Below are 24,787 nucleotides of genomic sequence, written 5' to 3' on the forward strand. Positions count from 1 at the left end.
CCATTTTCAAAAGTGACTTGGGCACTTAGAAGACTAAGTCCCATTCAGTTTAAAGAGACATATGTGCATAAGTGCCTGGGTAACTTCTGCAAATGGGACTTAGGTTACTAAAGGCTAGATCCACAAAGAGATTTGTGCCTAACTGCCACTTTAAGTGCCCAAGTCCAAATTTAGATCCCCCTAACCCCTGCTCTGCTGCTGCCAACCCTTTGAGCACCTACCTTTCCACTAGTGAAGTCCCCATGGGGCCTAACTATCTGCCATTGGGCACGCACACAGCCACCTACATACGGACACTCAGGTGGCTAGCTCATATCTAAACCTCAAAGAGATCCTCAGATTAGGTGTTTCCCCATCTATGTCACCTGATCAGTTCTCACACAATGTGATGGTGGTACTATTGTCCTGTTATATTCAATAGCCCAGTTGTTAGAGCACTCATTCAGGATGTGGAAGACCCAGATTCATATCCTCCCTGTGCCTGATGTAGAGCAGCGATATGAACTCAAGTCTCCCACCTCCCAAGTGAGTACTCTAACCACTGGGCTATAAGATATTCTGATTTGGGTTTCCCTCAGTCTTTCCTATTGAAGCTGTTCCGCTATGTATAAATAATTAGTCATTGGGTCAAGGAATGAATGAGAATGACTCAATAGCCCAGTGGTTAATGCACTCAGCTGGGATGTGGGAGACCCATCTTCAAGTCCCTGATCCAATAACTGTTTAAACAAAGCAGAATAGCTTCAACAGGGGAGACAGAGGCTTGGTTCAAATCCCTGCTCCACATCAAGCAGAGGGGGGATTTGAACCCAGGTTTCCCACATCCTAGATGAGTGCCTTAACCATTGGGCTATTTGGTATAGTAAAGCAGAACAGGTAGCACCAACACCATTTCCACAGCTGTGAATCCAAAACTGTTAGGAGGTGTTCCCTGCAGCCTGGACTTAGGTGTCTGTGGCCATGTCTACACTACTAGTGTTACAATGGCATAGTTATGGTGCTGTAGCTGTGCTGCTGTAGCACCATAGTGTAGATGCTTTCCACAACAACAGAAGGATATTTTTCCATTGCTGTAGACAACCTACCACTCAGAGTGGTGGTAGCTAGGTTAACGGAAGCATTCTTCAATTGACCTAGCTGTATCTACATTGGGGATCAGGTCAGCATAGCTGTGGTGCTCAGGGGTGTGAATTTTTCTCACTGCTGAGTGACACAACTATGTTGATGTACATTTTAAGTGTAGACCAGGCCTAAGTCCCTTTGAAGTGTAGAGCTTAGGCCTCACCCCTCTCCCTGGCATTTCCTCCTAGCTAACTTAGGCAGCTCATTGTGCCGGCTTTTGTGGATCCCATTTTTAGGCACCTAACCCTCCCCATGCATTGTACAGGGAGCCTAGGTGATTAACTCAGGACTCTGGGTGCTCCTAGGCAGCAGGGTGGCTAAACCTTAGGCATTGCAATGCTGAGTCTAAGTTTCCTTTGTGATTCTAGCCCCTAAGTCACTTTGACAGTTTTGAAATTGTTACTTATAAGAATAAGTTTCTGTGTAAGTGAATACTGCTAGCATTAATAATGTAAACATACACAAGGGGTTTGCACCACTTAAGAGTGCAGAAATTAGTCTGTTTCTATGCCCCTTGTTTCCACCACCTTCCAACAGATGGCTGGGGTTTTTTCCTTTTATTTAAAGAGGTAGCAACGCTGGCTCTCAGCACTGTTCACTGTTGATGAGAAGAGAAAAGGGAGGCAGATAAAAAGATACTGAGATATCATTAAACATAAACTGTTTACCACACCTTTGATTTCTCCAGCCCTTGCTTTTTTGTAAAGGCCTTTCACATCTCTGCTTTCACAAATATTTAGAGGAGCATCTACAAAGATTTCAAAGAAAGGAAGACCAGCCATTTCATGAATTTCCCTTGCATTTTGACGATCCTGTAAGAAGCAAGGGGAGAAATCATTAGCAATTCCACAATTGAATTCTCAGTGGGGTGTTGCTAAATATTTTATCTGGTCACCAACACCTGCCTAGAGTAGGATTTTTCTAACAGAAGGGTACAGGCCATATTCATCCATTGTAAAATGTTATATATATTAAATATATTCTTACTAAGAGAAAGAAGTTCCTTTTCACATAATGTTTAATAAAAATTACTAGTTTGATCTAGATTCAGCTTTTTAATAGCAGTTTAGAACATCTATCTTCACTTAGCAGGATGGCAGAATCTTATACTTTGAATGACTATTTATTAACTAATCCTTGTTTTAAAACAAAAATTATTGATAACCAACTGTATTGACCTGACATTAGCAGATTACTGTCATTATTATGAAGCAAACTAAATCACAAGTATAACAGCATATCAAAACTTCTTAGAACAACGTATATCAGCGTAATTATACCACTATAAAGCCCTGTACACCTTCCTCCAGTTTTCTATTTTTCAGGGAACTAGTGATTATGAATCTTTTGAGTGAAATTTTTACTTTTAACTTTTTACACTTATTAACTGAAACCTAGTTTTCTACATATTTTTTAACATCAATGTGTCATGCCAGTTTGCATCCAAGCAATAGAGACCAAGGGAACTTATTTTATATACTTGTGATTTAAAAAAAAAAAAGAAAAAAGAATAGGGGAAAAAATAAAGTGAACCTGTGATGGGATGGGAATTATTAACCCCTTTCACAGGCTGGAAAGGGGTTAATAATTAATTATGGAACAAATACAATATATGTACCTAGTTAGCTGCTTCTCAGCCACAGGGGGCAGGATTGGGAGGCATCAGGTGATAACTTAATGGACACTCAGGCCCCATAATGGACACTCAGGCCCCATAAAAGGGAGAAGAGTTTAATCTGAAGGAGGAAACTAGAGGGAGCAGATAGGAAGGCAAGTTCCTGCAAAGAGCTGAAGTGCCAGAGACTACTGTGGACTGGAGGCCTCAGTAAGACTTTGGTGGGATCAAGCGTGTTTGATACCAGAGCTGAGGTGAGGCAGTGGAACCCCAGGGAAAGGGGGTGAGCTCCAGACCCAGAAGAGAGGTTGATTCTTGGGGACTTTAGATTACACTATGACATCTGTTCCCCCAGAAAGGGTTCAACTAGCTGCTTCTCAGCTGGAGGGCTATGTGGTGTGCAAAGACAGATGGCCTGCAGGGAACACCAGAGAGAAACATCCCAGTGGCATCAGACCCTGAAATATAGGTGGTGGTGAGTACACTACATAACCGTTGTGTCTGAAATACAAGATATAAATTACACTCTTTAAAAGCGCCTCTTTTCCTAAAAATTCTAGTAATGAATTCTAGTGGTGAGAGAGCCAATGGACTCTCTGCAGAGACCCCATTTTGTCGAGTAAATATCGGTTTACCTTTGCAAAAGGGGAAATGAAACTAGTTATGCAAACAAGACCAGCATCGGCAAACAGTTTGGCAACCTCGGCAACACGGCGGATGTTTTCTTCTCGGTCATCAGTTGAGAAACCTAGGTTTTTGTTCAGACCATGCCGAATGTTATCCCCATCCAGAGAGTAGCAAGGCATGCCACGAGACAGCAGATATTCTTCCAGAGCAAAGCCAATAGTTGTTTTACCGGCACCAGAAAGACCTGTTAGAGAGGACAAGTAAGGCATACCGACGTTCATCTGGAGTATTAAAAAAACAGAAAACTAAACAGTAATCTAATTAATTACTGGTTACAAGTAATTAAACATTAGCTCCTAGATGAAAATCTAGACTAGAGAAAACAGATTACATATTTGAGGTAGATTAGAGGCATGAGACAGACAACAATAGCCATAGCAGAGCAGTTGCATACCTAGGCCCTGATAATCTCTTGTACTGCAGCTGAAGAATGGGATTTTTTGCAAGCAGACTAATTCCATGAGGAAATCCTCATGGAGACTCACTCACATCTCTCTCTCAGGGGAGAACACAGGGTTTGGGCCCCTCTTTTCTCCTGTGAAACAGATGCACTCAAACCTGGCAAATCCCCAGGGATATGTAGGAGGCCAGGCCATCATGTGGAGACCCCTGTACCCTCGCTGGGCTGTGATAGTTGGTGGGATACAGGGCCTGGGAGCCTGCTGTCTTCTGAAAAATCAAAGTGCCGAGATCATATCCCCATTACTGGTCGTACCTCTTGTCCCAATCCCCCTGCACGGACCTGAGACTGCACAAAGAGCAGTCCATGAGGTCTATGTTGGAGGAAAGACAGTTCTGTGGAGGCATCCAACCCCCTTTTCTTTTCAGGAGGGTTCAGATCCATGCACTGGAGACTGCTCCGGGAACGGAGTCAGGACAGGAGGGTTAGCTAGGGACAGGAGCACTTCAATTTACGTAGGACAACAGAGTCAGTCACTAACTGATAATCTAGGAAAGTTATCTAGAAACCTTCAAATGTAGTTCCATTATTGCCTAACCCATTAAAAATTAAAATAATAGAAAGTTATGGTAAGATCTCTGTATATTTCAAAGAAGAAACATCACCAAATGAAATTAAAACGCTTCACATACAGTACATATAAATTATATATGAAAGGGAATAAACAGCACTGGATGACTTTCAGCTTCAGGAATAACCTTAAACTGATTTAGTCTTTTTCACCTAAATGATTGGTATTCAGTAACTTTTTTTAAAACTAAACCCTTTTTAATAGAATGGTCAGTACACAAGCTGATATGAACATAAGATAAAGTGGTTCTCCGAACATTATGGAATGTGTGTTTTCCCATATTCCAGCTGCCAAACAAAATATACCGAGAGTTACCAAGCAAACAAACATGATAAACGATTAAAAGTAGTAAGAGAATTGTGTAAACATAACTGGAACAGCATACAGAGTACAGTTGTGACTTACCCTAACCTGGGAGGGAAGTTTCCCCCTGGAGAGAGAAAAACTGGAAGAAAGGGGGAAAAGTAATCCCTTCCCCAAAGTTTCATGAAACAAATACAATGTGACTCACGTTGTAAGCATTATTTATTCTCTATACATACAAAGCCCACACTGTTATATCATATAGCAGGATATTTTAAATCCCAGGAAACTGTTTTTATTTCATCTGTGTATCCAGGTCAGAAGAGTTTCCTAGGTCCCATTAGTATCAGTTTATGCAGGTCAAGTTAAAATAGACCTCTTTACACCTTGCACTAAACTCTACTTGGATTATTGACATACATAAATGAATTTCAAATTATACTCATCCAGCACCAGTGAGCAACACATTTCACACATCCATTTGCAGTCTCAATAAGGCTTAAAATACCTGTTAGCCACACTGTGCAGCCTCGAAATCCACCTCTTGTACCCACAACTTGGCCTCTTTTGCTCCTGCTGACATGATGAGCTTGATATACAACATTAGTGGCTCTTTGGATATTCTACACCCAAACAAAAACAAAAACAAAAGTTTATTGTTTCATACTGCAGAACAGAAAAATCCAAAGGGACCTGGCAAGAGGAGAAAATTCAAATTCAGAACATTCAAAATGAAAAAGGAGGTTATTTACAGTAAAGCACAAAGGAAGTATGTTTGCAGTGCTACCTGTTTCTGAATAAATAGTGGCTAGCTTGACATGGAACTCAGGCAACTGTTCAAAAAGGGGGACAAATAACCAAATAAGATGTCTGTCTTTGGTTTCAGATGGACTTAATTCAATTCAATTGTTTTTCTAAGATCCCTAATTCAATTTTTCTTTAAGTTGCTTTTTATCTTTGATCCCCTCATTTCGAGCCTGTCATACTAGTGCATTTTTATATGTTGCCACTGACTATGAATACAGCAGGAATTTCCTGTTCAAGCTGATATGAAATTTAATCTGCATATGGATTGTTGTAGATAGGGTGCTCTGAGGTAGCGACTTGCCCTCAGGCACATGTACTGCATAAAAAAGGAAATGTGGATGCAAACTGTCTTATTTCTCAAATTCTGTGCATGTGTAAAGCACAATTATAGTTGTTTACATAGTGTAAACCAGCAGTTCTCAAACTGTGGGTCATGACCCCATTTTAATGGGGTCACCAAGGACTGCCATTAGCCTTGCTGGGGCCCAGGGCCGAAGCCCGAGCCCCACTGCCTGGGACCAAAGCCCAAGGGCTTCAGTCCCGAGTGTGTGTGGGCTCAGGTTACAGGCCCCCCACCTGGGGCTGAAGCCCTTGGGATTCGGCTTTGGGTCCCCTGCCAAGAGCAGAGGGTCTCTGGCTTTGACCCTGACCTTCCCGCTTCCGTCCCCCCACCCCCCGCCCCCCAAGAGCAGCAGAGCAATTTTTTTGTTGTCAGAATGGGGTAGCGGTGCAATGAAGTTTAAGAATCCCTCGTGAACATTTAAAGCTCTCAATTTACTTGAAACTTAAACTGACAGCTTAAATTGCTAACACTTATATCCAGTAAATTGACTGCTTCAATGGTTTACATTATGTAAACAATTAAAATAATACTTTATTGTGCTACGGTCAAAGGATAGAATCCTCCTCGTTCTGGCCCTAGAGGAGCCGCTGCTTTGGCCAGTGTCTCTGCATAATTCTGAAAGCACTGGCCATGCTTTAACCCCCTTTTTCCCCACTGTCAAGAGTCAGAGTTCTCCTGCTCAGCCTCTCCATACTGCACCCACTTTACCATGGAATATCAGTGGCTGCGTTGCATTTAGGATCTTCTGTGCTCAGAGGGTAGGATGGGGTCGATTTTACTTTGAACAGCAATGTTCATTTTTGCGTAAATCACATTTATACTTAAATTGTGGTTTGGAAATATTCATACATTCAAGTTGTGGTTAAATTGCAGAAGCATTTCACTTCACATCACACACACACACACACACCCCTACCTGTCTTTTGCTGGCAGTGATTATCGGCTGGTACCACTGCCTATTATTAAAGTTGCTTGACATTTCCTATTTTAAGAACCTGTTTTCAGTTATTTATAACTTTGCCAAACTAATCATTTAGGCTCACATTTTCCATGCATAGGAACCAGTGGAGTGGAGGGGAAGAAGGTTAGAGGGAGGGTAGCCAGCTCTGATAAGGAACAGGTATGGGGGAAGAACCTGGACCAGCTGGATAAAGAGACTAGGACAAGAAGCTGGGGAGGAGGGGTGAAGATTGGACAAAGAGCCTGGGGATGGAAACTGGGAATGCAAGCAAGTGTAGAGGGGGGGGGGGGGGAAGAGAGTGTGTGTGTGTGTGAGTGAGAGACTGGAGCCCACCAGGGGGTCAGAGTCAGATTGGAGAGGAGCCAGGAGGAAGGGAGAGGGATACTGGAACTAGAACTAGAAGGTAACAAGACTGGGGACAAAGTGGCAGGGGGAGGGGGAATGGTAATGAAATGGGAACTGGGACTAAGGGAGGGAAACAGAGATTTGGATGGGGAATCCAGAGTGGGGAGACTAGGACTTGTTGAGCAAACACACTGGGACTAGGATGAGAGGCCTGAGGAGAAAAAATAGTATCTGATCAGTACTCATAGACTGTATCACAATGCATAGGTATCAGTGGAGGAGAGGGGAAATTAAAGTTGTACCGGCATCCTTCGTTCTGGCATTTTCTAACATTTGAGTGCTTGACTTTGCAACCTTAATAATAGTCTTTTGACATAGTTTTTGTGTGTGTAATACAGGTCTCTCCCACTAAATAGGGCTCTGGATTCCAGAACCTCTCTCCTAATTTAACAGTGCAGTACTTCCTGTCCATATACTATCTTTCAACCAAAAATCAGAGGCTACGTTGCAGCCATTATAGAAACTAGGCCTTTGTTTATCCCCCGTATAAACTTGCTTTGTTGCTGTTCTATTAATTGGCTCACAGTAAACTAATAGATTTGAGACAACTGTCTGGATACCACTGAGCTTTGCCTTCTTAAAAGGGTTGGTTTCCTACTGATCCAGCTGAAGAAATGGCTTCAAGAGTCTGATAGGGAAAAAAGTACAAATATTTTCTGCCCAAACAAATTCTGCACGATAGCTGGGTTTACGAGATATACACATATGGTATATGAACTATCACGGGTTCTTAAACTTTGCCATGACATTCCACCCCATGCTATAAAAATATTTACTCTTCTCCTGATGTTAGAGAAGGGAACTAATAATATTTCACTTGCCCCAGAAAAGTTGTAAGAGAAGACAAAAGAACAAGGAATGGGAGAGAGAATAAAATGGGAAAAGTATTTTAAACATATTGGCAAGGCAGCCTGTATATTGTTCCTGCTTGTTGGGTCATTAACATTCTTAGCACTCAGCAAACAAATAAGCATCTATTGAAAAAAAATCAATATTTATTAAACTACAGAGGTTTTGGCTTCTGTAGAATTTTAATTGAAAAATTATTCATGCTACCCTGTTCTTGCTATTGCCTTCCACTGAAGAGGTCAGTCTTTCCAGAGAGATCACCCACACAGAGAAACACTTATTTACTGGATTCCAAGTTTCATGCTAATTTTAAAAGTATTGATCTAAATTTTCAAAAACTGGGCTCATTTCTGTGTCTAAAAACCATGGCCGCAAGTTTGCACTTCCAGTTACTTATGGAAACCTAGATCTCCAGGTACCTGATTTTCATGTACTATTAGGTACTTAAGTATCCAAGTGACAATAATGCACTTTTGAGTGTATATGCAATTGTGAATCTAAAAATGCCCCTCACATAGGGTGGCCCAAGGTAAGCAGAGCTGAAAATCAGGCCCAATTATAAAAAAAATTCTCCAGATTTACAAGAAGTAATAAATTCCCATTCTTGCGTCCATGTCACCATTTCACGTCTTGATGGGAAATCCCAAAGCTAAAAAGTTTTGAGGGCTCCTGTCTCAACCACAGCAGGTGATACATTCTATCCCTTCTGGGAATCCACAGCTCCTACTGCCTCAACTCCCACTTCCTATTTTAACTGCTGCTGCTGCTGGCAGGGTGGTTCTCAGGGACTGACTCAGCAATCATTTCATTAGTTAGGATCGGTTCTTTTTCAGTTTTTTCTCTTTGTTGCTACTACCCAGGCTAAGTACATTTGCCATTTTTTAAAGCAGTTCTTTGCTGCTACTATGTCCCCATGGTAGGGACAAACAAGCAAGCACCACCATCTGACAAGAACCAATTTCTGGCCAATTAAATGCACTGGTTCCCACTACATTGACACACATTAGTTGCTCCAAAATAAGGCCCTCACCTACCATCATCTCCTGGAACACAGGTAACAGTTCAGCATAGCTTTGGGTACAGAGGCGCCAGTGAAGAAAATCAATCAGTTATGGATGAGTCTATTCTGAGCTTGTTAGCTGGGCAGGTGAGGCAGCATTTGAAACACAGACATAGTGTTGCCAACTCTTGCAATTTTATCATGAGTCTCATAATATGACGTGTTTTTCTTAAAGCCCAAACTCCTATTATCATGCAATTATGTGAGAACCACAGCTTTCATTTAAAAAGAAAGTTAATTTCTAGCCCTCAGAGTTGAGGAGGAAAGCATGAAGATGTGACTGATCTGAGTGTATCCAAAAAGCCCAGAAACCAGAAGTAAAAAAAAAAAATTATAATCTTTATTTTTAAAGATCTTGTGATTTCTAAGCCAACCTCATGATTTTTCGTCCTGACATGATTTTTAAACACCTGGGATTGGCAATACTATAGTAAGCAGTTTCACCAACTCTCATGATTTTAGTACAAGTCTCATAAAAGTTAGTTTTTTCTTTAGAGCTCCAGCTGCTGGAGTCATGTGAATGCATGAGAATCTCAGGTTTTCATTTTTCTAAACCACATTCTTAGCCCTCATAGTTGAGGAGAAAAGCTTGAAAATGTGACCTGAGTGTAATTAAGGCTCAACAACCAGAAGGCAAATATAAGAACTCACAATGTATTTTTTTTAATTCTGGTTTTTAATCCAATCATGATTTTTTGGGGCCTTACTTGTGAATATATATATATATATATATATATATATATATATATATATATATATAAAACCAAACAAATATATATATAACAAACATTTGGCAGTACTGAGAATGTATCATAGCAGTGCAACTTTGGTCATCCCTTAGTTTCAGGCTTCATCATTTGAGCAAGTGCTAAATGCACATGGCATCAAGGTATCCAAGAGAGAAGTCTGTCAGAATTAACAACTATTACCAAAGATAAAAAGCAGTATTTATGATGTACCACGATTTAGCATAATTTAAAAATACAGACTCAAACTGCTAATGACTATCCCTACAGAGCACAGAGATCCTCAGTCAGTGTCCAAAGTCACCCCCTTTCCAGGGTTTAGCTTTACTGGTAACCCGAAAAACAAGCAAACAATAAAACCCCAGAACATAAACCTCTGCTGATACTTCCTCCTCAAGCCAGGCTGTTAGTATGGCTTCCTCCTCCGTTCTAGAACCCTAGTTTTCTCTTACTCAAAAAGAAATATTCCCACAACCTGCACATTCTCGCTGCAGCTAACTGTACTTAGCAACAGAGCCTAGGGTGATTCAACAGAAAAACCCTGCACTCCTATACAGTCTCTTATAGGCTACATCTACACTTGGAGCTGGGTGCGATTCCCAGCTCACATAGACAGACTTGTGCTAGCATGCTAAAAATAGTAGTGTAGCCATGTCATCCCAGGCAGTGGCACAGGTTAGTCACCTCAAGTACAACCCCCCCCAAAAACTCTGTGGCAGCTAGCCTCTGGTGCCACTGCTCATGCTACTGCTACTACACTATTTTTAGCATTCTCAGATGAGAGCTATCACAAGCATGTGCGTGAGCAGGGAATCACACACAGACGTAGCCCTAGTCTGCCAACTTGTTACACACACCTAGACTTCAAACACTCCTACACCAAAACAAGAGTACCAATATTGTGAGGGATTGTTTGCAGACTGAAGGACACACAACAGATGGTTTTCATGGGAAAGTTAAGTGAGGGATAAATATGCTGAATATCTTTGCAAAATAGAATATGTTCTTCAGAATTTTGTACCACTCTCTTTAGTAGCAGCTTGTCTGTTACACACAATTTTATAAAATAGTTTTTCAACATGTTAATCTGGTGGAACTATCCTGCTCAAGACAAACCTTGTTGGTGACTATACTTCACAGAGGGTATGTCTACACTACCCGTCGGATCGGCGGGTAGCCATCGATCTATCGGGGATCGATTTATCGCGTGTAGTGTAGACGCGATAAATCGATCCCCGATCGCTCTCCCATCGACTGCTGAACTCCAGCAGTGCGAGAGGCGGAAGCAAAGTTGACGGGGGAGCTGCGGCCGTCGATCCCGTGCCGCGAGGATGCAAAGTAAGTAATTTTAATTCGATCTAAGATACGTCGACTTCAGCTACGCTATTCTCATAGCTGAGGTTGCGTATCTTACCTCGATTCTCTCCCCTCTCCTCCCCCCCAGTGTAGACCAGGCCAGAGGCTCAAGAATTAAAGTAGGTTCCTGGACATCTTATAGAAGTAACAACAAAAAATAGGGAAAATTGCTTGTTGGTCAGCTATTAATCTCTACTGCATACCCATCAAACAGCATTTTTTCGCTCCACAAGATTCTCTAAGAACTGTGTACCCAAAGCACCATGAAATGTACTTGGAAAATCCTGCAGCCCATTTACAGTTCTATAGCCTGCAGGAAATTCCAGCCTGAGACCAAAATCCTGTTTGACTTTGTCTTGCATATTTTTTGTTCATGTTTAGCTGACTCATTCTTAAAGAGAAAAAAAACTTTTAGAAACTGTATTATGTGTTGAGAGAATTCAAAATCTCCCTCTGATGTCCCCCATGGTAATCCCTCCCTCTGGAGTTTCAACACACACAGGTTAAAATTCTCGCTGTCAAACATACAGAAGATAAATACAGCAGAAGTACAGTAAAGCAATACAAAACTTTTTCTAGTTGGGTAGATTGAGAGGATATGACAAGACAGACTGTTCACCAGGAAATACTGATTTAATCCAGAATGATTCATCATCTTAAAACTGGCTTCGGAAGTCAGATCTGAAACATTAACAACTAGAGTGAAACCAAGAATGTCGTCGCCAGAAGTCAAACATTGACATCTTGAGAATAAATCTTTGAAAAGATTCTAAACCCAAATTTTAACCACAAAAAGTGGACACTATGACAAAAGAATGTTTCTTGACACTTATGTTTCAGTCAGTGGTGCAGCTTTGGGGGGGGGAGGAAGAGATAGTTTAATGAGAATCTAAGCTATTTTAAAAACACTTTCATTTCTAGCTCTTAAAATGGCCAAGTAAACCTTTTAAATGTGACTCGGAGGTAACCTATGTAGTGCAGGCTGAGTCTGAGATACAGAGTCCAAAACAATAACTGTAGGAGAGGCATGAACTTCCAACCATCATCTCAAAGCAGTGTTAACTCTGAACTCTAACTACTGCAGGAGGACAATTTAATGTCAGTGTTGTTAAATATTTATTTCACAGTCTAGATAGCGGAGGCAGGATCGAGGACCTGAGCCTCTCACTTCAAATCCTAGGAGGCCTGAGTGAAGGGAGCCAATTTTGGGACCTGAAGACAAATCTGTATTAAACAATTTTACCACGTTTGCATAATGTTGCAAACAACTGAGTTAGCTAACACAATGCTGCCTATGACTGAGTAGTCAGCGTACATCAGGACAAACTGTGTTCAACACTTTGTCAGTTATCTCTAATTCATCCTGTTCCAGTAACGTCCAAACACGTCAAAACTTTCTTGTGTAGACACAGACTAACTTGGATACATTTGGGGAAGGCAATAAAAAAGCTGGCAAGTGCCACCTCCAACTTCACATCTCTGGATAACACCCTTGCAGGCAGGACATGGAATGGAAACAATAATGCCCACTCTGACGAATTAGATCCTCCTGACCATGGATATCTATTCCCATACAACTAGATCTGTCCATGATGCTATCAAACATAATATACTATAATCCTATCTCAAAGATGCAACAGGGATTAATGGAAATGAACAGATGGTTCCAATCTTTTTAAGAGAGACAAGATGGGTGAGACAATGCCTTTTACTGGATCAATTTCTGTTGGTGAAAGAGACAAGCGTTTGAGTTTACACAGAGCTCTTCTTCAGGTCAGGGAAACTAGAGTGTCACAGCTAAATACAAGGTGGAAAAGATCATTTAGTGTAAGTAGTTAACACATACTTCAAGCGACCATTCAAGGCGAAGAGGTCTGTTAACACCTTGCCAGTCATAGGCAGAAAAGGTGGGGGCAGGGGGAAGCAGCTGGAGGGGGTTGTTAGTGGGTTATAAATTATTGTAATAAGCCATAAATCCAGTGTCTCTGTTCAGTCCATGATTTTTAATGTCTAGCAAAGTTATAAATGTAAGCTTCCAGGCTTGTCTTTTGAAAGCGTTGTGCAAGTTTCTTTGAGGATGAGGACTGTGAGGTCAAATATAGAGGGATCATTTTGTGAAAAGTGTTCACCTACAGTGATGTGGTATTTTTGTCTTTTATCATTTTCCTGTGTGAGTTCATGCAAGAGTGTAGTGATTGTCTGGTTTCACTCACATAGTTGTCATTGGGGAATTTAGTGCAGTGGATGAAGTACATTACATGTTGTGATAGGCATATGTAGGACCCACGGATCTTGAAAGGTGTGTTGTAGCAGTAGAGAGATGTCTGCCGGTTTGGATCTGTTATTCTGGCAGGATCTAGTGTCGCTTTGAGTTGGTGTGTCCTGGTCTGTGAGCAGCTTGCTTCTGATTATGAGTTTGGAGAGGTTGGGGGATGTTTAAGGCCAGAAGAGGGGGTTGAGGGAAGATTTCTTCTAGGATGGGGTCCCCATCAAGTATGGGCTGTAGTTGTTTGATACCATATATAGGTTCCAGTGTGGGGTGGTAGGTGATAACTAAGGGTGTGCGGTCGGAAAAGATTTTATTTCCGTTTTGAAGCAGGTTCTCTCACAGGGTAGCCCGTTCCATGATGCGATCTACTTCTCTGGTGGAGTGTCCTTGTTTGACGAAGGCGGTTTTGAGTGTGTTATGGTGTATATCCTGGACTTTCTCCTCAGAGCATATTCTATGGTACCCGACTGCCTGGTTGTAGATAACAGATTTCTTGGTATATTTGGGTTGGTTACTGGATCTATGAAAATAGGTGTGGTGATCTGTGGATTTTTTGAATATCGTTTTGTGCAGGGTCCCATTGCTGAACCTGATCATGGTGTCCAGGAAGTTGATGCTGGTGTGGGAGTGTTCCAGACAAAGTTTAATGAATTGTTGGTGGTTGTTGAAGTTGTGGTGGAAATCTATGAGAGAGTATAAGTCGTTTGTCCAGGGGATGAATATATCATTGATGTATCTCAGGTGTATCGTTGGTTTCATGGTGCATTTGTTTGCAGAGTGCCAATAGGCAAATTCTCTTTTGCTACCAAACTGCTTACTTGGGGAGACCCATAAGGCTCCGTTTTCTCCCCCCATTCTATTTAACATTTACATGAAACCACTGGCAGAAACTGTATGATGTCAAAGTTTCAAATGTCTGTGGGCTTAGATTTTAAAAGTAAACTTGCTAGTTTGCCAGTTGAGAATTGGCTGGTTTCAGACTGATTGAGTCTTTTTTCTTAACTCATGTCCTCAAAACAAACTGTCATCTCTTCTTAACAAAATAGTTAAAAGAGGGAACATTCATGAGAACATTTTTTTCCCAATATCCATATACTGCTAAGGATAATTTCTACTTGGCATATGAGATGGGCAAATGGAATAATTTTCTACTCTTAACTGACAAACGATTAATACACCTACAATATCTGAGGACCTTTGAACAACTCCTCTGATATGTATTGAGAGTTGACCTATTGCACGAACAACTAAGAAAGTGTACTAGCTGCTTTGCAAGGCATCCTGGACCTGGAACCTTATCACTGGTCTGAAGCATTAGATGCACAAGTTGTCTTTCATAAACTAATCTGCACAGGGCCCACTTCTGCCATCCTTAATCACATTGAATAGTACCTTACTTCATGAGAAGTCCCATCTCAAAGAAAGATACTACTTGATGTGAGTTAGAGTGTCAGAAATAACTGGACTCACAGTGAGCCCACCTCTCTCTGTCTGCCACCCCCATCGCAAAATCCTAGATCCAATATTGGTTTAGTTACCTAAAAAACACAAGTGTTTCCGTGGAAAAAATCCTTTTCATTTTGGGAGGACAATATTTGTAATTAGAATACATTTTTTTCCCCATTAGTTTAGAGAGAAAGGGTTTTTTTTTAAAATGTACTAATAGTTCTATAATTTCCCTCATTCCTGTCCCCACAGCTCTGCATATCTCAGCATATTATATCTGGCTCATGTGCAGGGCCTGGAAAGGAGCCAGACAGTAAGTGCCACAATAGTGGCAGTCTAAGGCCTGGTCTACACTAGGCTTTTATGTCGAATTTAGCGCCGTTATATCGAATTAACCCTGCACCCGTCCACACCAGGAAGCCATTTAGTTCGACATAGAGCTCTCTTTAAATCGATTTCTGTAATCCTCCCCAACGAGAGGAGTAGCGCTAAATTCGACATGGCCATGTCGAATTAGGCTAGGTGTGGATGGAAATCGACGCTAATAGCTCCGGGAGCTATCCCACAGTGCACCACTCTGTTGACGCTCTGGACAGCAGTCCGAGCTCGGATGCTCTGACCAGCCACTCCCCCGGGAAAATTTGAATTCCTTTTCCTGTCTGGGCAGTTTGAAGCGCAGTTTCTGTTTGGACACCGTGGTGAGCTCAGCAGCAGTGGCAACGATGCAGAGCTCTCCAGCAGAGATGGCCGTGCAATCCAATAGAAAGAGGGCCCCAGCATGGACGGATCGGGAAGTCTTGGATCTCATCGCAGTGTGGGGCGATGAGTCCGTGCTTTCAGAGCTGCGCTCCAAAAGACGGAATGCAAAGATCTATGAGAAGATCTCTAAAGCCATGGCAGAGAGAGGCTACAGCCGGGATGCAACGCAGTGCCGCGTGAAAATCAAGGAGCTGAGACAAGGCTACCAGAAGACCAAAGAGGCAAACGGACGCTCTGGATCCCAGCCCCACACATCCCGTTTCTACGAGGCACTGCATTCCATCCTAGGTGCGGCCGCCACCACTACCCCACCAGTGACCGTGGACTCTGAGGATGGGATATTGTCCGCGACCGGTTCCTCAGCGGACGGGGAAGAGGAGGAAGGAGATGAGGAGGACGAGGCAGTAGACAGCGCTTACAACGCTGATTTGCCCGACAGCCAGGAGCTCTTCATCACCCTGACAGAGATCCCCTACCAACCCTCCCCAGCCGTTACCCCAGACACAGATTCAGGGGAAGGATCAAGCTGTAAGTGTTTTAAATATCTAAATATTTATTTACAACATAACTGGCGTATTTAAAATATTAACATTAGCTAAAGTGCTTTAAAACATGTAAACATTTATTTGCAACAAAACAGGAAGATTGAAAATATGAACAGTGGGTAAAGTGCTTCAAAACATGTAAACAGGAAAGTCAAACAAAAGGGGAATCAGTGCAAAGTGTATCATGATTTGTCTTTTTTTGGGCGCCTCAATATATAGTCTGAACCATTTTCAAAAAATTGCACAATGTCCGCTTCATGATTATAGTGCCCAAAACCCTGCAGTCATTTGTCCCTCCAAGGGCACCTAAGCCAGGAACTGGTCAATGTAACCGGGGATAGAGGCGAGATCCTCCGGGGAGAACTCCTCATACACCTCCTGCAGGTGTTTTTCCAGCCTCATCAGCAGGTTCCTGGGCAGGGAGAGCTTATTAGGCCCCCCGTGGTAGGACACGTTTCCCTGCCACAACGCCAGCAGGTACTCCGGGATCATGGCCTTGCACAGCAGTGCAGCAAATGGCCCTGGTTTCTGCAGGCTGTCCCGTAGCATCTTCTCCTTCTGGCTCTCGGAGACCTTCAGGAGGGTGATGTCAGGCATGACTCCCTGCTGTGAATTAGGTAGGGGAAAGTTAGTATTGGGACTGCTTGCTCGTCCCTTTACAGAACTGCAACCGCCGGTTTACAGCCACGCGGTTTACAGCCGCGAGGGGGTGGGACAGGGCCAGAGTTCATGCTTGCAGGATTGCTGCCAGCAGAGACTCGCATTGCTTTCTATGTGAAAGGAGGCCAGTGCCACTCTTAAAGTTTTAAGCGGCCACAAGTCTACGGCTTACCATGTTTGCCATCTAGACAAAGTCCGGTGTCCTGCCCTGCTCCTCAGCTCGCCACAGCAAGACCACAGGCACTGTAGGCGAGGGCCGAAAATTCGACCTTGTCCTCAGTGCGCGTGTGATAGGTGCTCTGCATGGTCTTGTTCACGGAGCAAGACTATGTTCTCTGTTCACAGATACATTGCTCTGTCTCAGGAATTCACTCCCTTTTTCCAATTCCCACAGCCACATCTGCCCAGAGGCTAGCGCACATTAGGAGGAGGAAGAAGAGGACACGGGAAGACATGTTTGCTGAACTAATGGAATGCTCCCGAGCACAGGCAGCCCAGCAGACACAGTGGAGGGAGAACTTGTCCCAAATGCACCGGGCAAACATGGAACGGGAGGAGAGGTGGCGACAGGAGGACAGGCAGGCTACTCAAACGCTGCTTGGACTAATGAGGGAGCAAACGGACACGCTCCGCCGCCTTGTGGATGTTCTGCAGGACCGGAGGCAGGAGGAGAGAGCCCCGCTGCAGTCTCTCTGTAACTGCCCTGCCCCGCCACCAAGTCCCATACCCCCCTCACCCAAAGTCCAAACACGGAGGGGTGGAAGGGGCCGTGAAAAATTTCACTCCACCCCTGCGGACTGCTCTACCACTAGAAGGCTCTCATTCCCCAAAATTTGAAAAGTCCTTTCCTACCCGCCTCACACAAGACCCCGTCCAAGTTTCACCCCCCCGTTCCATGTGCGGTTGTTAATAAAGAATACGTTTCTGTTCATTTCTGTTTCCATCCTCTTCTTTTGGAGGGGAGTCTGTCTGAAGGGGGGGGAAGGGGCTTGGTCATTGGACAGGACAGTCACCTTTAGCAGGGGGCAGGTGCAGCAGCAGGGCACATATACAGTGCAGTGACTAGTTATCCTGGTTAGTCTGGGAGGTGGTTTTCATGTTTTGTGTGGTGGGGGCGGTGGTGTTGCTCTCTGACTTGGTGGCGGGGGAGGGCAGTTACAGATCTTATGCAGCGGTCCTTACCCTGCATCACAGAGCCGCGCAGCAGGGGATCTGTAACCCTCCTCCCCCTGCAAGACAGTCACATAGCCGACATATACACGCAGTCCCGGCCAGGAGGGCTGGCAGGCTCCGTTGAAACAACCAGTCCACCACCGCGGAGCCTGTCATTCCTGGAGTTTAGAAGCATCATTTGCATCACAACCCTAAACCCGCCCCCCGCCACAGTCTGCGTCCCAGGTTTAAAACATTCCCGCGAAAACAGTAATAAAGACAACGGTGTCCATGAACAAAACAGAACAGATTTTATTTTTTGGGAAGGGGGCGAAGGGGGTATGTAAGTGGAGAGGATAGTCGACGGCAACTGGGTAAAGAAACGGGGGCAAGTTCTGCCTCTGTGTCCACAAACTTAAAAGTCACTGGGTACCCTGCTCAGCCTTGAAACTGGCTTTCAAAGCCTCCCGGATGCACAGCGCGTCCCGCTGGGCTCTTCTAATCGCCCGGCTGTCTGGCTGGGCGTAATCAGCAGCCAGGCTATTTGCCTCAACCTCCCACCCCGCCATAAAGGTCTCCCCCTTGCTCTCACATAGATTGTGGAGCACACAGCAAGCTGCAATAACGATGGGGATATTGGTTTCGCTGAGATCACAGCGAGTGAGTAAGCTTCTCCATCTCCCTTTGAGACGGCCAAAAGCACACTCCACCACCATTCTGCACTTGCTCAGCCGGTAGTTGAACAGTTCTTTTTCTGTGTCCAGGGCGCCAGTATAGGGCTTCATGAGCCAGGGCATTAGCGGGTAGGCTGGGTCCCCGAGGATCACTGTAGGCATCTCCACATCCCCAACAGTTATCTTGTGGTCCGGGAAGTAAATACCTTCCTGCAGCCGTCTAAACAGACCAGAGTTCCTGAACACGCGAGCGTCATGAACCTTGCCCGGCCATCCGACGTAGATGTTTGTAAACCGTCCCCGATGGTCCACCAGTGCTTGCAGCACCATTGAAAAGTAGCCCTTTCTATTGATGTACTGGCTGGCCTGGTGGCCCGGTCCCAGGATAGGGATGTGAGTCCCATCTATAGCCCCACCGCAGTTTGGGAATCCCATCGCGGCGAAGCCATCTATGATGGCCTGCGCGTTTCCCAGAGTCACTACCTTTGACAGCAGTACCTTGACGATTGCCTTGGCTACTTGCATGACAACAACCCCCACGGTAGATTTGCCCACGCCAAAGTGGTTCGCGACTGACCGGTAGCTGTCCGGCGTTGCAAGCTTCCAGAGGGCTATGGCCACTCGCTTCTGGACAGTCAGGGCTGCTCGCATGCGGGTGTCCTTGCGCTTCAGGGCAGGGGACAGCAAGTCACAAAGTTCCAGGAAAGTCCCCTTCCGCATGCGAAAGTTTCGCAGCCACTGGGATTCATCCCAGACCTGAAGCACTATGCGGTCCCACCAGTCCGTGCTTGTTTCCCGGGCCCAGAATCGCCGTTCAACAAAATCCACATGCCCCATTGCCACCGTGATGTCCTGGGCGCTGGGGCTCGTGGTTTCTGACAGCTCTGTGCTACTCTCCGACTTCAGGCCCTCACGGCGGTGCCGTAGCCTCCTCGCCTGATTTCTCTGCATCTGCCTCTGGGAAAGGTGTATGATAAGGTGCGAGGCGTTGAGAACGGCCACAACTGCAGCGATGGTCGCAGCGGGATCCATGATCGCAGTGCTGTGGCGTCCGCGCTGTCACTGATCAAAAAGTGCGCGAACTGATTTCCCGCCGGCGCTTTCAGGGAGGGAGGCAGGGCGGTAGTGACTGACGGATGACGACAGTTACCCAAAAGCACCCTCGCCACATTTTTTTACCCAGAAGGCATTGGGGGCTCGACCCAGAATTCCAATGGGCAGCGGGGACTGCGGGAACTGTGGGATAGCTGCCCACAGTGCACTGCTTCCAATGTCGACGCTTTCCCTGGTAGTGTGGACTGACAAAGTCGAATTACTGTCCTTAGTGTAGACACACACGTTCGACTTTCTAATATCGATTGCACATATTCGATTTAACTAAAATCGAACTACTCTCGTAGTGTAGACATACCCTAAGAAAATCTATTCCAAATAGGCTCTCCCGCATGAAAATATATTACACAACTGTCCCAGAACTAGGCCAGCAGAGAAATATTCTTTGCAGCATAATATTAGCACCACATTAGTTGTGCATCTATCTCAGGGAAGAAAAGAATCAATCTTGTAAGAATACATTTAACACATGATTGGTAATGCACATAATTGTGAGCAAACTGAAAGGCAAATTTTCCAGTGCAAACATTGACTGTGTGGCCTTTTTATTAGACAAGCAAAACTACATTTTAAGGTCCCAATCTTGCAAAGACCTATATTCATGCTTAACTTTGTGCACAATATGTAGTCCCACTGACTTCAATGGGTCTACTCACAGTCCACACAGTCAAGTATGTGTGAGAGCTATTGATAATGCATAAAGATATGCATATGTATTAGTCTTTGCTGGATCTGGGCCTAATTTTGCAATGTTATTCAAAAACAAACTGATAAAGCACAATGGACGGGATATTGCAGACAGAGCCTCCAATGTCAAAAAAAAAAGCTTTTAAAACAGTTTGAGCAAATCAGTATTAATTGACAAATAATAAAAACAGCCCATTTAATTAGATAAGGCCTTGATTTCAGCAAAAGTAATGGATGGAGTTCCAGCTGGGGTGGTTTAGCCCCAAATCCTGTAAAGATTTAAACACATACTTACCTTTAAGTATGAGAATTTCCCCACTAAAGCCAGTGAGACTGTTCTCATGCTTAAAGTTAAGCATGTACTTAAATCTTGCAGAACTGGGGCCTAACTTTGCAAATACAGTTACATTTTTGCTGCATTTTTTTCACAAGATTTCTATTAGAAATATTCTTTTCAAAATACTGTAGAATTTCACATTTTATCCCACAACCAATTTTTTAACATTGGAACATTTTAACATGTGAAATATTTTTTTAAAATAGATTTTGGCCTCAATTCTGCTCCCACTGAAGTCAGTGGGAGTTTTAGTGCTCAGGCTTTAATGAAATCCTGAAGTACATTGAAATTTTTTCTTTTAAACTGCAAAACAAGTTAATTCTGCCACCAATTCTCGATCTTATGCTCATACAAATATTCCTTAGTCACATGATTAATCTCAGTGATGTCAACTGGACTACTATGTGAGTGTTCACAGATTTCAGCCCTTACTTTGTTGAAAACTGTTTAAAACACGATTATATTTTCCAGTCTATTTTAGCATTTCAATCAATCTGAAATTTTGTATAATTTCTCAACAGCTATGTCTAAAAAATATAACTTTCCTTTTGAGACAAAGCACTACTGAACTCAATACCCTCATAGGTATTTTTATAAGTATCACATCATAAGGAAAAACATTACAACAACATTAGAAACAATTTTAATCATTTATAGCTAAAAGGAAACTAAACATAAAAATATATCCAGAAACTATATTTAAATTTATTTTTAATCAAGAACTATTTGCAGCTTTGAGTGTTCATAATGTTGCACAAATATCCAAGAACCAATAAAAGCACAATTAAATTAATAAAACATTTTTATAAGAAAATAATTTTCTTTTAAGAACATTACAACAGGGCCACTCCTTCAGCCCTTGTCTTGTGAGTGGTACCATTGACTTCAGTGAAAAGAGAGTGCACAGCACCTCCCAGGAGATGCACTTTATCTCAAGTGCTCAGACCCACAGAAACCAGGGTTTCAAGATTGAGTCCATAGTTTCTTGTGAAGTACCAAGTTAGTTTTTTATGCTTCTTAAATCTGCTCCAAGCTCTATAAGCCCGTCCAATAAACACTTTCCAAAAATGAGCCGTGACAGAAGTTTTGCTCAGAAAATGAAACTAGTTCTGGCTTTTTGAAAAATTCACATGATGTCAAAAACCAAAACAAAACAAAAAAACCAAATCCCATCTGCCCATGCATTTGTGCACTTTTTTTGCCTGAAAGCAAAACAATCAAAATGTCTCTGTGCTGCTGAAATAAAACCTATTTCAGCAAAGGGGGTGACAAGGGCTAAAATTCAAAGGGTAAATTCTGCTTGTTGCAAATGTAAACTGAATCTTTCGCTAGTAATCAGTCATTATGGACAAATATCAGACCCTGGAGACTCAGTATGGTTCTGACAACCCACAAGTTTGTTTTCCAAAACACTAGCATCAACGGGACTACTTGAATATGTAAGGTCTACACAAGTGAGTAAGAGTTTCAAGATCAAACTTATTCTCTCCCATGGAAACAACCTTGGGAAGGGATGAAATTACACCAAAAATTTTGCAAATTTCAGTTCACAGAGCTCCATCATTACCAGTGGGACAGGAGCTGCAGTTCCAGAGGGCATGATCCTCCAAATACACAGTTGTTCCAATATTTGTGGGGAAATCCCACTTACCTCAGGACATTTACAAAGGAGGAGGAAGCCCTGAAGAGCACAGGCTCTTCCTTGTTCCTACCAGGGCCTTCTCTCGCCTCCCTAGTAGCACAGATTCTTCTAACCTCTGCTTCCCTTACACATTTAATAGATAATTTTCGGCTAGTACATGTGCACCTCTCATTCCCTCCACTCCTAAATGAGGAGGGGATAATTTGGACATACTACTTGTCAATCAATCCCTTCTGTGCTAAAAGGCTGCCTCACAGCTAGCTGAGCCACACAGTGATCTGCCACAGCCCACCCTGCATAAGGACTAATTGATTCTAGGGGCTCAGTTAGCATTACTCATCAACAGCAAGGTAAACTGCTGAACTGGGATCCCATTTTTTTATTCAGTGCTCTGAACTGAGTGGACCCACACTTGTTCTTTGGCACAATTTAACTTTTTATGCTTGTTAATTTTGGCTCTACTACACCAATCTTTTTCCTCTACCAAGAACGTAACACTAAGGCTTTTAAAGAGACCAACAAAGACATCCTGGTTACCTGAAATAAGAAGTCTTTCAGCTTAGAGACAGACAGTTTGAAATGCAAACATTACTGTACTAACACATGGGTTTTTCATATCAGTGTTCTCCAATATTTTAGTCTTCAAGAATTTCTGACCCTGTTGCGTGGCACGGATTTTGAATGCAACAAGAATTCTTATATCTTGTTCATGCATCCATAAACAATTTCTATAAAAAGAAAGAAAAAAAGTACCTCCTCATGTTCCAGTCACCTTGCAAATCAAAAGCACATTGTGGTGTTTTCTTGAAATCAGTCTAATGAAGGAGATTAAAATCAGCCTTGCTAAATCTCACCCTCCCAAGTTACTTCTGAGACAGTAATTACACCACTATTTTCATTAACGTGGTAAAATTGGGAGTAACTTTTGTGCTTGGACTCTCATTTTCAGGATATTTTACAAGACTGGATTAAATGGACAGAGGTCATTTAATAAATACACTCTGTTCTCTTCCCAAAAATACAACAGGCAGCTGTGTGAAAGAAGATTATAGAAAGATGTGTCCAGTGAATATTTTGCCAAACACAGAACCGTGTAAGTGTTTGACAAATTCCATAGTAAATTCTGATGGGGCCACTTTTTTTCTTATTAATTAAAAGCAACACTTTTATATTAGCTCTGCAAATAACCCTACTTTGACAGATACCCCATGTCCTTCACAGAAATAACGGGTTTTACCTCAGGAATTGAAACCTGCTGTGGTCTAAGGTCTGGAACCTGTTATATTCTGGATCAGTTTCAATAAGTCCCTGCTGGTCCAGAGGGACAAGTGACAATGTTAAAGTTGGTGACCGCACAGTAAGAGGGGACATGTTAGTCAAGTTGCTTAATACACTAGTGAAAAGTGCTCAGATTGTATGGTGATGAGCTTGGTATAAAAACCTATAGAAAATAGAATAGAATAGAGAAGGTCGGTCAAGCACTTCTATTTAACATTTCATATAATACAGGAGTAAGGGGCCTTCCAATGAAAATGAAAGGCAACAAATTTAAAATTTAAAAGTGATAGAACTAACTTTGTCACAGAGCTGTTATAGTTTCTCTAAAAGAAAAACATCTCGTTAAGAAAGCGGCAAACTGTGCATCAGTCTTTCACAATTTAGTAGGAAAAATAAATAAGATTGAGGTACAAATTTTAACTTTAACTTGAGCTATTTGTTAATTTTTGGTTTAAAAATAAATCTCAAGTGAGAACTTAAAAATAAATCTGTCCTCTGCACTTGGAAAGTCTGCATTACAGCTCCATGGGGTAGTCTTGGGTCAGGGAGCAGACAGAAAAAAAAGTGATTCTGGTACCTTAAGGATTTTAAGACAGTGAAGTTGATTTATGCGAATAGCCCTTTCCCTTAATATAGTTATAACCATTGACTTACACAATCCCACGGTAAACAAACCACTGATATCTCTTATCATAGCTATGCACGCACTGCTTTGTTTAGAACAGAGCGCATAGAATTTGGCCCTGCATCAAATGTCACTTAAAGATCATTTAATTTATAATACACTGTGAGATTAAGATAAATGCCTTGCTGCTAAACAAGGTTACACCTTGTTTAATTACAAGGTGTAGTAAGTTTACTGTTTGCTATTCTCCTTTCTAAGCTTTAACTTCAGAGTTACCTTACACACCAAGTGGAGGAAAGGGGAAGCTGAATTTAC

At 42.8% G+C, this 24,787-nt stretch overlaps 1 protein-coding gene across 2 annotated transcripts in view; it reads right to left on the minus strand.

Annotated features, from left to right (window-relative positions):
* PAPSS2 (3'-phosphoadenosine 5'-phosphosulfate synthase 2) overlaps positions 1-24,787 on the minus strand; it is a 70,169-nt gene that overhangs the window by 18,784 nt on the left and 26,598 nt on the right. For both annotated transcript variants that reach the window (XM_024219616.3, XM_024219615.3), the window contains exons 2-4: positions 5,267-5,381; positions 3,373-3,608; positions 1,796-1,934 (exon numbers count right to left, since the gene is read on the minus strand). In XM_024219616.3, the coding sequence (XP_024075384.1) occupies positions 1,796-1,934; positions 3,373-3,608; positions 5,267-5,381 (490 nt within the window). The remainder of the gene's footprint in view (positions 1-1,795; positions 1,935-3,372; positions 3,609-5,266; positions 5,382-24,787) is intronic.

Source organism: Terrapene carolina, unplaced genomic scaffold (assembly GCF_002925995.2).
Source record: "Terrapene carolina triunguis isolate 2854851 unplaced genomic scaffold, T_m_triunguis-2.0 Scaffold95, whole genome shotgun sequence".
Taxonomy (NCBI): Eukaryota; Metazoa; Chordata; order Testudines; family Emydidae; genus Terrapene; species Terrapene triunguis.